This window comes from Podarcis raffonei, chromosome 11, assembly GCF_027172205.1.
Source record: "Podarcis raffonei isolate rPodRaf1 chromosome 11, rPodRaf1.pri, whole genome shotgun sequence".
Classification (NCBI taxonomy): domain Eukaryota; kingdom Metazoa; phylum Chordata; class Lepidosauria; order Squamata; family Lacertidae; genus Podarcis; species Podarcis raffonei.
In genome coordinates this window covers 17,826,866-17,839,337 of record NC_070612.1, presented here as the reverse complement: position 1 = coordinate 17,839,337, position 12,472 = coordinate 17,826,866, and the positions used below count along the sequence as shown (strand labels likewise).

The 12,472-nt window shown below is 42.1% G+C and overlaps 1 protein-coding gene across 1 annotated transcript in view; it reads right to left on the bottom strand.

The window, feature by feature from the left end:
• Positions 1-12,472, bottom strand: part of WDR70 (WD repeat domain 70) — a 114,859-nt gene that overhangs the window by 35,389 nt on the left and 66,998 nt on the right. The window contains exon 10 of the mRNA XM_053407743.1: positions 8,326-8,500. Coding sequence (XP_053263718.1) covers positions 8,326-8,500 — 175 coding nt within the window. The remainder of the gene's footprint in view (positions 1-8,325; positions 8,501-12,472) is intronic.

The following is a 12,472-nucleotide window of genomic DNA, read 5'->3' as shown; positions in this document are numbered from 1 at the left end:
ACTGGCCTTTCTTTATTTTTGCACTCTACATGAAAAATGTCCGCACACATAAAAGTAGCAAGTTCTCACCATTCCCTCTCTAAATTATGCTTTTAATCCCCCGTTTAACCTTTTGCTTGGCCATTATTATGGAAATCCAGTCCTATGATATACTGTGGTTTAAATACTTTATATAAAATGCTTCTCATGAGCATTGCGCCACTGGGCAAGTGCAGATTAGCTTGCCACATACTACATGCAGCAAATTTGGCAAGTCCATTGTCTTATCCAGTGATGAGGAGAATCTATTCCACTGAATCAAAATCCAGAGAGTGAAGAAGTGGTTAGATTCTCATTTCTACTTGGCAGCAAAATACAGTTATATCTGCTCTCTTTAAGAATTTGGCTGGCTTGCTGTTTATGAGGAGGCCTCCCTTAGGCTTAAGGCAGGGTGGGACAATCTTCTGAAGGCCACGTGCCAAAATAGGTGGAGTGATGAATGTAATTTTTACATTTTACAGTAAATTAGTTTCTACACAAACTCACAGGTCCTTCTCTGACCTCCATCCAGACCAGCGAGAGGCATTAGCAGAGTTCAAGGACAAATTCTAGCCAGGCCAAAAAACTCAAGGAAGATGGAAAGCCATGCTAGTAAGGGGTATGGCCTGGGAAGAGGGGGTGTGGCCTTGAAAGAGTTCCGAGAGCCCGGTAGAGAAGTCTGGACGGCCACATTAGTGAGGTTCCCCACTCCTGGCTTCACCTACAGCTCAGTTCTCCAATCAGAGTTTCACATTCTTCCTTCCTGCTGGTCCAAGGACCTGGCTACTATGTCTGCCAGCCTTGGCAAATTAGGGGCCTAATGTCATGAGCCTAAATCCATGCTGCATTTAAGCATACATGGGCTATACAGACATGGATTACATACACCACTACATTTAACTCTTTATCTAAGGAAAAGAATAACTTGCTTCTAGAAAGAGTTCTTCTGTGAGTGTATCTGTTTTCAGTCTGCGTAGCATCACTACAAGTCATATGTTAAATAAAAGACAGCTGGGAAACACTCTGTCCCTTCCACCTCTCTGCCTAGAATCAACATCTGCTGAAAAGCAAGCTTCATGTAGTAGCTACATCGTGGGGAGAAATGTTTCCCCATTTTTCTGCTTTGTTATATTTAGCAAAAGGGGGGCACATGAAGGTAAAGTTACACAAGGAAGAGTTTTGTTTATGCTACTGTATTTTGATGAGTAACTAGAATATGAGCATTCAGAAATACTTCATTTTATAGCAAAAAAATGAATTCTCTAGCAAGTTCCTTAATTTAGGATACCACTATTTTCGAAAGATTATTTTGGAAAAAGTTTACAATATAAAAACCCTCAGATGCCATCATATAGTATCACATCATATATAAAATCATACATAGCTTTTCTCAACATACTGACAGCCAGTGTAGTGTATTAGTTAGAGTACTGGACTCAAAGTCCCACTCAGCCAAGAAGCTCATTGCCTCTCAGCTGAACCTTTCTCACAGGACTGAGAGGGACGTGTTAGATGTGCTGGTCCTTTTAAGGTAAAGGTAAAGGACTCCTGACAGTTAAGTCAAGTCACAGACAACTCTGGGGTTGCGGTGCTCATCTTGCTTTACAGGCTGAGGGAGCTGGCGTTTGTCCGCAGACAGTTTTTCCGGGTCATGTGGCCAGCATGACTAAGCCGCTTCTGGTGAAACCAGAGAAGTGCACGGAAATGCCGTTTACCTTCCCGCTGGAGCCGTACCTATTTATCTACTTGCACTTTTGGGGGGGGCGTGCTTTCGAACTGCTAGGTTGGCAGGAGATGGGACCGAGCAACGGGAGCTCACCCCGTCGCGGGGATTCGAATCACCAACCTTCTGATTGGCAAGCCCAAGAGGCTCAGTGGTTTAGACCACAGTGCCGCGTACAAACTGAGATGGCGGATAAAACACCTTGTGGTCTCTTCCATTTCCCCACAAAATGGGAACTAGCAAACGAACTGACTGATGTTGCAAAACTGGGATGGGGAACCTGGGATGGGGAACCTCCAGACTGGAACTACAACTCCCATCAACCCCAGCAAGCATGGCCACTGGTCAGGGATGATGGGAGTTGCCGTTCAACAATATGGAGAGCCATAGACTCCTCGTCCCTGCTGTAAATCAATATTCAGGAAATAGACAAATCAAGCCGTGTCATTTTCTCCTCTTGTAGCACTAAGCTGAATTCTCTAATTTCCTTGCTTTTGGGTTGAATACCTGCTAATCTAAATGATAAAAGTTCAAATAATCTGAGGCACACAACTAAAATATGTTTTAAAAACTCATTAAAACACAATACAAGCCCAACAATTTCATCAGAATATGTTAAGAGCTGTTATTTTGAAACATCAATTTTTATAGGCCACCGTTTGCAGCAAAATCTGGAAACGATACTGTACATTCCACCTCAGCTCTCAGGGAATGTTTCTCGTTACTGTGTGAAAAAACAAAAAGTGTGAACCTAAAACTGTTATCAACAGTCCAAATGCCAAAGTCATTATTCCCAGTTCTTGAGTTTCTATGTAGCAGAGGTCTGAGCTACTTTATTTATATGCTATTTTCCAAACATGCCTCTGTTTGGGTTGGTGTTGAACACTGTCACGCTCTGTGTATTCTCCTAGACTCACATCAGCCTACGTTCTTATACACTATGGTGGGCCCTCTTAAAGCAGGGCTAACCCACAGCTTTTTGTTACCTTAAACCAGTGATGACCAAACTTGGCCCTCCAGCTGTTTTGGGACTACAATTCCCATCATCCCTCACCACTGGTCGTTAGCTAGGGATCATGGGAGTTGTAGTCCAAAAACAGCTGGAGGGCTGTTTGGCCATCACTGCCTTAAGCAAATATACACACTGCGTAGTATAAGAAAAGCCCATTCAAGATCAAGAGGTGACCCAAATCTTATTTGTCTTATTTCCACTGGTAATGCTCATCATCTTCACTGCCTTCCTTTGCAACTGTGGCCAGTGTGGAGCAGCTGTATCTCAGCCGCATCTCCTGGAATCCGAGGCAGATTGCTCAGCGGATGAGCTGCCAAGCACATCGCTCTCTCTAAGAAATGTAGGTAAAGCTGAAGAAGGCACCCCTGGAATTTTGGCACCCCAAGCGCTTGCCCAATTTGCTTGCATGGTTGAGCCACCAATGCCTTAAAAAGATGTAAGACTTAGCAGGCCAGGTTTCTATCTGCATCCTCTCTCTATGAACAAGAATCCTAAGAACACAATACCTCTCTGCTCACTGGGCTATACAGTGCTATACAGGCGATGGCCATTTTAGGCACGTCCAACTGACGTGTGACTGCTGATGTGCGGGTCTTTTTGGACCAGGAAGAGGGCAGAATGGGGCGGGGCATGCATATCCATGCTCTGCCGACACGTGTGGGGGCTGGGAATGGAACTAGCTCATTCCATTGGTGCAAGGATTTTCACTTGTGCAAGAAACTCCCCCTTCCAATCCCTATGCATGCCCCACACTCCCACCCCAAATCCTCAATGGGTTGGGGGAATCCCTAGAACAGAAGGAGGGGAGGGGGGAGCTCTGCTGCATAAACAAAGATCATTGCACTGATGGAACAAGATACCGTATTTTTCGCTCCATAAGACGCACCTGACCATAAGATGCACCTAGTTTTTAGAGGAGGAAAACAAGAAAAAAATATTCTGAACGAAACAGTGGATGTATGGTTTTTGTGGTTCATGCTGTGGCAGTCTCCTTTATCGCTAGAGTTCCTTATCTCCCCTCCCGATTGCTTGCTGATCAGCTGCTCAGCGGCTTTGTTTCAACACCCCCTTCCCTCTTTCTAAAAAAAAGAGCATGATCTGCTTTTCGCCCCTGGGCAATTTGGCTCCAGGGACCACGAATTCACCCCATAAGACGCACAGACATTTCCCCTTACTTTTTAGGAGGAAAAAAGTGTGTCTTATGGAGCGAAAAATACAGTAGTTGGATACCACTCAAAACCTGCCCAAATCTATCACCCAAGGACATGAAGCGCACAACGAGTTATGTTGTCAGTTTGGGAAAGATAACTGAATAACCATCTTCTTCAGTGGTTGGGTTATGGCAGGTTCCCCCCGTGTGGGTCTAAGGTCTCACTTTCCACTCTCTCGATCCATTTTATTCGCAAATCCAAAACAAGAAGAAGGCTGAAAAGCCAAAATATCATTCTCCCTCCCCTCTCCATGTATGAACTGGACACAGAGAGGTATAAACATTGCTTCCTTTCCCAAGGGAGGTTATTTGTAGTTGAAAACAAGGGGGAACCTGCACTGCTCTCGGATAGTGCTTAAAGAGGTCTGACTGAGTTATTTTTGTTACGAGGCGACAGAGCTCAAGCTTCAGCGCTGCCTCTTGTCACTGTATTAGCTAATACAAACAGTTGGATAGCACCTTAGTGTAAACTGTTTATTATATAAGAGAGAATGCATTTAGAAACAGAACAGTGTCCTTTTTAATCTTAGCCAGAGGGAGGAGCATGGGATGATCATATGGCATTATTTTCAGGCTAGGAAGTAGAAGCTGGACCAGATGTATGCAGTGGGAAAAATGTTAATATTTGCTTCTGGCATGCTGTATGCAATTTTTCAGGTTCTGTAGCAGAGGTCTGGCACACATACCTCTGGAAAAAGAAGTGTGGGATACTTGTGGATATGGAAACTTTACCTTGAGCTTGCGAGGAAAATATACTGTCTATTTGGACGCCTTTCATCTTATATTTACTCAAGAAATTTCCAGATGTAGCTAGGTACTCTTCAAAGGCTCCTATGAAACCATCAGTTTGTCATGCAAACAAAGGAAGAAAGGATGTTTCTCCTCATTGTTAGCAATTTTGACTGCTGTAAACCTGACCAACAGTCAAACACCTTGTTAATTTACTGGATAATTTGCATTGTAAATAATAGTATTTCCAACCGGGTGATGCAAGGCAAAATTCAACCTGAAGGAAAACTCAAGAAAGAATCTGATGAAAGTATTTGAAGTATTTACATTCCTATTTTTTGTGTTATTTTATCATTAAAAAAAGAAATGAAACAAAGCGGAACACAAGTGGCAGACTCATTTCTGTAATCATTGTAATATTATGGAGCCCACCAAAACTATAAACTATACAGAGAAGGCATAATTAAAAATGCACTGTCCAGTTATGACACATCTGCCACATCTACAAATTTACAACTCTTTTAAAAAGCTGTTTTATATATAGGAGAGAGGTTTTTCTCCTCAGTTTATTTAGGGCAGGACAAAGGACAGTAATTCATATGATGCACAATTAATTTGTTGAATTCACACCTATAAGATCTGGCAATGGCCACCCATTTGATAAAATAAGAGATGTTTAGACAAATTCATGGTATATCACTGGCCACATCTCATGCTGGCTTTGTGGAACCTGCAGTATGTCAAGGCAGTACGTCACAAAATGCCAGAAGCGGGCAAAGGCTATTGCCTTCAATGCTCTGCTTATGCTTTTCCCAGAGCCATCCGGCAGATTGCTCTCAAACAGGATGTTAGACTAGATGATCCTCTGCATTTGAAAGGAATCTTCTTATGTTTGGTATCTGTAATAACAAGTGTTCTCTTTACCCTTTTGGAGGGGAAAAGAGAAACACCACAGGTCTGCCTCTCTATTCTCTAGGAGGTCAGAAGGGGAGAGTTGTCACCTAATTTTAACTGTAACATAGAAATTGGGGAATTGCAATAATAAAAATAATGACTTAACAGGTATAATTTTACACAAGGGTAAAAAATGGTTGAATCAAGTTTCCAAAAAACAACAATGACTCAGTGAAAACGAAAATGCGAAGTCTGTGGAGACTGTTCGAACTTTTCACATACGGTTTATTATTTCGTTATACAGAATGTGTTCATAAACTATGAATGCGCACAACTGTGCTCTCTGTGCACCAGAAGTAAAATTAATGAAGTTTTTGTGACACAATGGAAAACCTGTATGTGAACTATCAGAGAAAGTTTTGCAAAGAGGTATTCTTCTTTGAAGAGAAGCACACATATAACAGAACTCTAGTTAGCTTCTTGGCTATCTCCTCTTGATGTCATATTATCCTTCCTTTATTAAAATTCAAGAAAGTCTTGAATTTATTCCAGGCTGATAGGCCAGACGTCAATGGAAAATGGAGCAATGGGGGAAGGCACTCTGTGAGGACTGCTACAGTAGGCCCCCTCCTCACAGCCATGCTCTCTTTTCTGTAACAGTGAAGCTTCATGACAGAATACATATTTCTGGTGCATGACTCAAGCCCTAGTAATGGGCTACAAGTCAGCAAGGTTGCCTTCTCCTCAGTGCTTGGTCATTGAGTGAGACCATTCCCTTGCTTTTTACAACTTGTAGGCTATGCGTTACTGAAGAGCATGACTTAAAAAAATTAGTTTGCTTTGTTATTTTATTTTATTGTGTTTTATTATTGTTTGCCACTTTAGACATTTAGGGAAGTTTGCCTGGCGCCTTCATTATACACCTTTGGGCACCAGGCAAAAAACGTTCCTTTTTAACCAGGCCTTTGGTTGACCTGATCAACATCCAATAATATTTAGAAATGTGGCTCTTGGGGGGGGGTATTATTGCATTATTGCTTTTATTTTTATTTTGTATACTGTGATCTTTTTATGTGAACCGCCCTGAGACTTCTGGGTATAGGGCGGTATATAAATTCAATTTAATAATAATAATAGTAATAGTAATAGTAATAATAATAATAATAATAATAATTCATTTTGCTTGATTGTAAAAAGAAGCTCAAAGTGATTTTTTAAAAACTCAGTACGTAAATTTCAAATGAGCAAGGAGGCAATCCCTGACTCTTTAGCATGGCTATTACCCTTCCCTTTGACTTGTAGCAGTGCTCTACTTCCCAACTACTTGCACTATCTGCAGGTTAACTGTGTTTCATTTATTATAACAAACCTTTTGATCCTGATAATTAAGAAAGTATACTTCCTCTTTAAATAATAAAAAGTGTACACAGTAAATCCTTGAAGGTATGGCAAAGCTTCTCCACAACACTGGCTGTTAAAGTAAGTGATCTGGGAGAACAATGTTGCCGTCACATAATTTAGTACGGCAATATCAACCTATTCAATCTTTCATACTGTTTCAAAAAGGGAGGTGTACAGGAAGTGAAAGGGGTTACATTATCATAAATATTCAGCCACAAGCCTACAATAACGTTAGTCCAGCTAAATTCTGACTAATTTTGATTGCCAGCTTTTTATTTCTGTTATTATTTCCACTATAAACCTAGTAAAACTTCTTAATGGCATGAAGCTTTAAGGAAGCTATTCCAAGTGTAAACTTGTTCCAACAGAATAATAATTTTTTCAGAGGCTGGCTTTCATCACCTGTGCTGCTGTTGATGTAAATGCAGACAGTATTCAAATATTAAGTTTCCTGGTGTAGAGTTAACAGCGGCATTCCTAATAGTCTGCTTATTCATGTCTTTCTCTGCATGAACTTCTGTGTGCCTTAGGAATGACACCATACACAGGTGTGCATGCTCACCTTTTCAGGTGTTTATGTATAAGCAGAAAATACGTGAAATTTCAGTGCCATTTGGCCAGAGTATCATCTGATGGTCAGGCTACTGCAGATGCCCCTTAATGAAAAAAATCACCCTCTCTATCTTTGCTTGTGTAATTTAATCCATAGTGCATTTTCAACCCGAGTCTTTTCAGCATCATTGTACACAACTTCACAAGGAAATACAGGGGTTCCAGCCTGCTTCAGTTGGCGGTTAGGGGTGGAACCACTAGTTTTAGCCAGCAAATTTTAGTGATGATAGCAGTGGGGACGAAGAAACAGCAACAAAAAGTTAAGTCTGTTAAGTCTGAATTTCATAGAGTCAAGTCTGCAGATGCATTCTAGTTCTGCAATTTCACATTTGAAACTAATCCTGATTAGTTAGCAAAGTTTTAAAAAATATTTTCCCATTCCGGACATAATGGAGAACTTGGTTTGGAAACACATGAAGATCTTGAAGGCATGGGGATGGGGAGGGGGAGTGTACAGCCCCAACGTTTGCCAGCAATGGATGTCTGAAATGGCCATTGTTAAGATGGAAAACACCAAAAAAAGACTTCATTTTATTTAATATTGCTTGAAAAAAATAGCCACCTGAATCAATAACATTTGTTTGCCAGCATATATGAAGGTGGTATAGTTGGAAGGGACTGCATAACTTTAAGACAGAAAAAAAAAGCCTTAAGGGATTTCACCAGGTTACACATTCAGCACTTCCCATTTTCACAGTTGGTGTATGAAAAAAGATGGCCACTTACATTCATATTCCTATCCCAGATCTGTATGGACCCATCTTGGCAACCAGCTGCAATGAGTTTGCCATCTCTGCTGTAGGTGCAGCTTGTGGGAATCACCCGTTTCCCTTGGGCTGACCGTGGTTTAAACACACCTTTGTGCTTTTTGTCATTGGTAACGTCCCATGTCCTCACAGTCCTAAGGAAGAGATCAACAGAAAATAATGGTTTGCCAAACAGTTTAAAAGGTGAAATAAATCCCAGTTGTTTTGAAAAACCCAATTTCCTTATGACGCAAACAAACCACAACTGCAATGTCGTTTTATGTACCGGTAATTCTTTTAAATGCATGCTTAATACTGAAAACCTAGGAGTGCATAATAAAACAATGCATCTCCCAGCCTGTAATGTTAAGAGAAGAGGAGAATAAAATTGCAAAGAAAGGAAGTTACTAAGAAATTCATTTACAATAGTGCAGAGAACGTATCTATTCACAGCACCAGTTGAACATGTGGCAGTTGAGAGCAGGGGCAGTGGGTGCAATCCTGCTCACCTCTCCATGTGTTCAGTGTGTGTGAAAATGGCAACAATGCCTCCCTTCCCCACCTCTTCTCTGTTTACACTAACTTGAATAATTACTTAGTTTGATGTTGCAGTGATCAATCTATGCCTGTGAGATTAAGTGCAAAGTTGACCAATTATTCCTCATTAGGCTGTAATGGCCTGCTGCAGACACAGAACATTACTGTAATTGAACAGTGCTGATCTAGCAGGTCTGGTTAGATGGTCTGCTTTGCTGTGCTACAGAAGGTAGACCATATTCCACCAAGTACAAAAATAAAGGCAAGCTGGTTAAGGCTGCCCCATCTATTAGCCCAGGTAATTCCCTTGTCGCAAGCAGCAGATCAGGAGGGGCAGTGGATTAGTGCTTTTGGTATCTAGCTAGCTACTAGTTCCAGATGGCAGCAGCTGCCTAAGACAGCTGCATCCAAGTGACGGCGGCACTCCTAAGGGCTCTCTGGGTCACTGTTGGCACTTCAATCTGAAGAATGACCCACAGAGAATAAGGCATTGTAAGCAAGGTAGCCCTGGCGATTGCCCAGGGAATATTTGCTGCTACAAGGTGGGAGTAGTACAACAGTTCTCAAGGGTCACCACACCCACCATGGATTGCTCCAACAGAGCACCTGAAGTTCCGCAGATGGGCAAGATGGCCTTAAAGGTAAAGGGACCCCTGACCATCAGGTCCAGTCATGGTCAACTCTGGGGTTGGGGCGCTCATCTCACTTTATTGGTCGAGGAAGCCGGCGTACAGCTTCCGGGTCATGTGGCCAGCATGACTAAGCCGCTTCTGGTGAACCAGAGCAGCGCACAGAAACGTTGTTTACCTTCCTGCCGGAGGAAGGTATCTACTTGCACTTTGACGTGCTTTTGAACTGCTAGGTTGGAAGGAGCAGGGACCGAGCAACGGGAGCTCACCCAGTCGCGGGGATTCGAACCGCCAACCTTCTGATCAGCAAGTCCTAGGCTCTGTGGTTTAACCCACAGCGCCACCCGCGTCCCTTAAGATGGCCTTAGATGTACCCAAAAGCCCTGTAACAACCTGTCCTTCACTGGCTGCCGAAGTAGGCTATATGAGTAGTATGGATTGTGGGAGTGTCCAGACCAGCTGTTCGTTGAGCATTCATGTTGGTCCGCTCACACAAAACTTGTGTGGAGGTTATACAACTCAGCTGATATGTTCACATGAGGGTCATTCAACAATGCCAGCTAGTGGTTATTATCTCATGGTTTCCAGTGCAACTTCCCAGGCGTTTTGTGATTAGAAAAATGATGGCATAATTGCATCAGGAAGTGTGTCGTTACAACTGCATTTTCTCTGCGTAAGCAGCACATCTGGAAGCACCCTGTGACTGCTTTAAGAATTTGCAACAGAATGCCAAGGCTTCAGTTCAAACCACCTCACCATGAATCAGGTGTGCTTATTATAGAGCAGCTGCAAACTCAAAACCCATCCATCAACCTTTTATATCTGGATAGGCTGCTGAAAGAAAAGGGAATCTAGTATACACTGAAAGGTATATCCAAAAGCTATCGCCCCCCCCCCCCCCGAACAGGGAAAATATACTTAGTGATATACTCAGAGCTGTATACCAGAAAACAGAGACTGCCCAAGGACCTAGTAATGCATTAGTTTTACATGAAGGGGGTACATAACGATAGAAGAAGAAGAAGGGGAGGAGGAGGAGGAGGAGGAGTTTGGATTTGATATCCTGCTTTATCAACACCCGAAGGAGTCTCAAAGCGGCTAACATTCTCCTTTCCCTTCCTCCCCCACAACAAACACTCTGTGAGGTGAGTGGGGCTGAGAGACCTCAGAGAAGTGTGACTAGCCCAAGGTCACCCAGCAGCTGCATGTGGAGGAGCGGAGACGCGAACCCGGTTCCCCAGATTACGAGTCTACCGCTCTTAACCACTACACTACACTGGCTCTCATGCAGGTCAACATCTTCATGCATAAATATTGTTACACCCAAGGAATGTACGGCATCAGATATTATTTATTAATTTGTTTTTGTGAGCTGTCTTGCAATGAAGATTTTCATAAAAGGTAGGGCTCAGAAATATTAGATGAATAAACAAATAAGTAGGATGGAGCTGCGCAAAGCTTAGAGGATTGTGAAGCATAGCTACCCATGGGTAGCATCTTGCCTGTGACCCTTAGGAGGTGCTTTTCATCACATCTGCAGCACAGGCTTCAGTTCAAACCACTTACTGCTCATTTGTCCTTCTCGCAAACTAGTCATCCAATGCCAATTTAGATTTTAAAAAATCACTGAAAAGTATCTGCGCTGGCCTAATGGCCAGGCAAGTTGCCATTTTGGCAGCATGGGTGGGCCTGCTAGCTGCTTATCTTTTCAACATGCCCAGGAATCCCGCAAAATGTTACTGGGGTGGGGGATGGATGGAGGGATGTGGACAAAGACTGCTTTCAGTGGGGAATGGAGAGAACTGAACAGGAGAGTTGTGGAGCAATACTGGGTTCATATATTTGACAACGAGTTCATAAAGAACTTTAACATAATGGTTGGGAATTATAAGAGTTATGGCCCCAAATATCCTGAGAACTCTAGGTTAGTAAAGGTGTACACACCACTCAGATATAACTGTATTGCTGATATTCTATTATTTTATGTGCACTGTTTTATATTTTCAGTGCTGTAATCCACTCTGGGACCTTAGGCAAATGGCAAGATATAAGCTTTATGAAGAGATATAGACACATACCCCCACCGCCAGATTTTACTGTTTCTTAGATATACATAAAACAGCTGAAAGTGCAGGAATGGGAATGGAGAAGGACATAAATACAGGTGGACTGGCTAAATATTCCTATACACAACAGACTTCCATCCTTTCAAAATGCTGAATTTCTTCCAGACTTTAACTCAAACGTCTTCTGGCATCCAACGAATAAAAACATTTCAATATTTGGCAGGGAGAGGAGATAATTAATTATAAAGAAATGAATCAAAGAGCACTTTGGACAAAGTTCATTTGTTTAGACTACACAACCAAGACTTGGGATCCAAGAATACGGTTTATCAGGTATTTTGCCAAGTCAAATGCTACTACTGTATCAAGGCAGCCATCTACCAAGAAGATAAGGCTGTCTGAGCAAAGACCAAGAGTCGGATTTCTAGTAGGTTTCGCAAAACAAAATTGGGCATACCCAACAGCTGGACCACACACTAGCAAATTCATACAAGTTGTGAGACACACAAACTGTATATAGTTAGATGCCAAGAATTATTTGGGCTGGCCAAACAGAAAAGCCTCTGGCAACCCATAGAGTATATGCATTTCAGCCCTTCATAATCTGTACATGACGCGCAACTACTATGCATTTCATATGTGGGCATCCTGCAAAATGTAGCCATTAATGATGGATCTTCCAGTCAATGACAAAAGCTATTGTTTTGACATACCAACAGGCTGTGCCTATTACTCCAGGAAGCTACAGGAATATCACTGGGAGTTACATCCACACCTATTGGTCTATGGAGGAAGTTTCTTTCTTTCTTTCTTTCTTTCTTTCTTTCTTTCTTTCTTCTCCTAAGATTTTATCAAAGATCTTTCATAACACAATAAAATAAAAGTAGCTAATCTA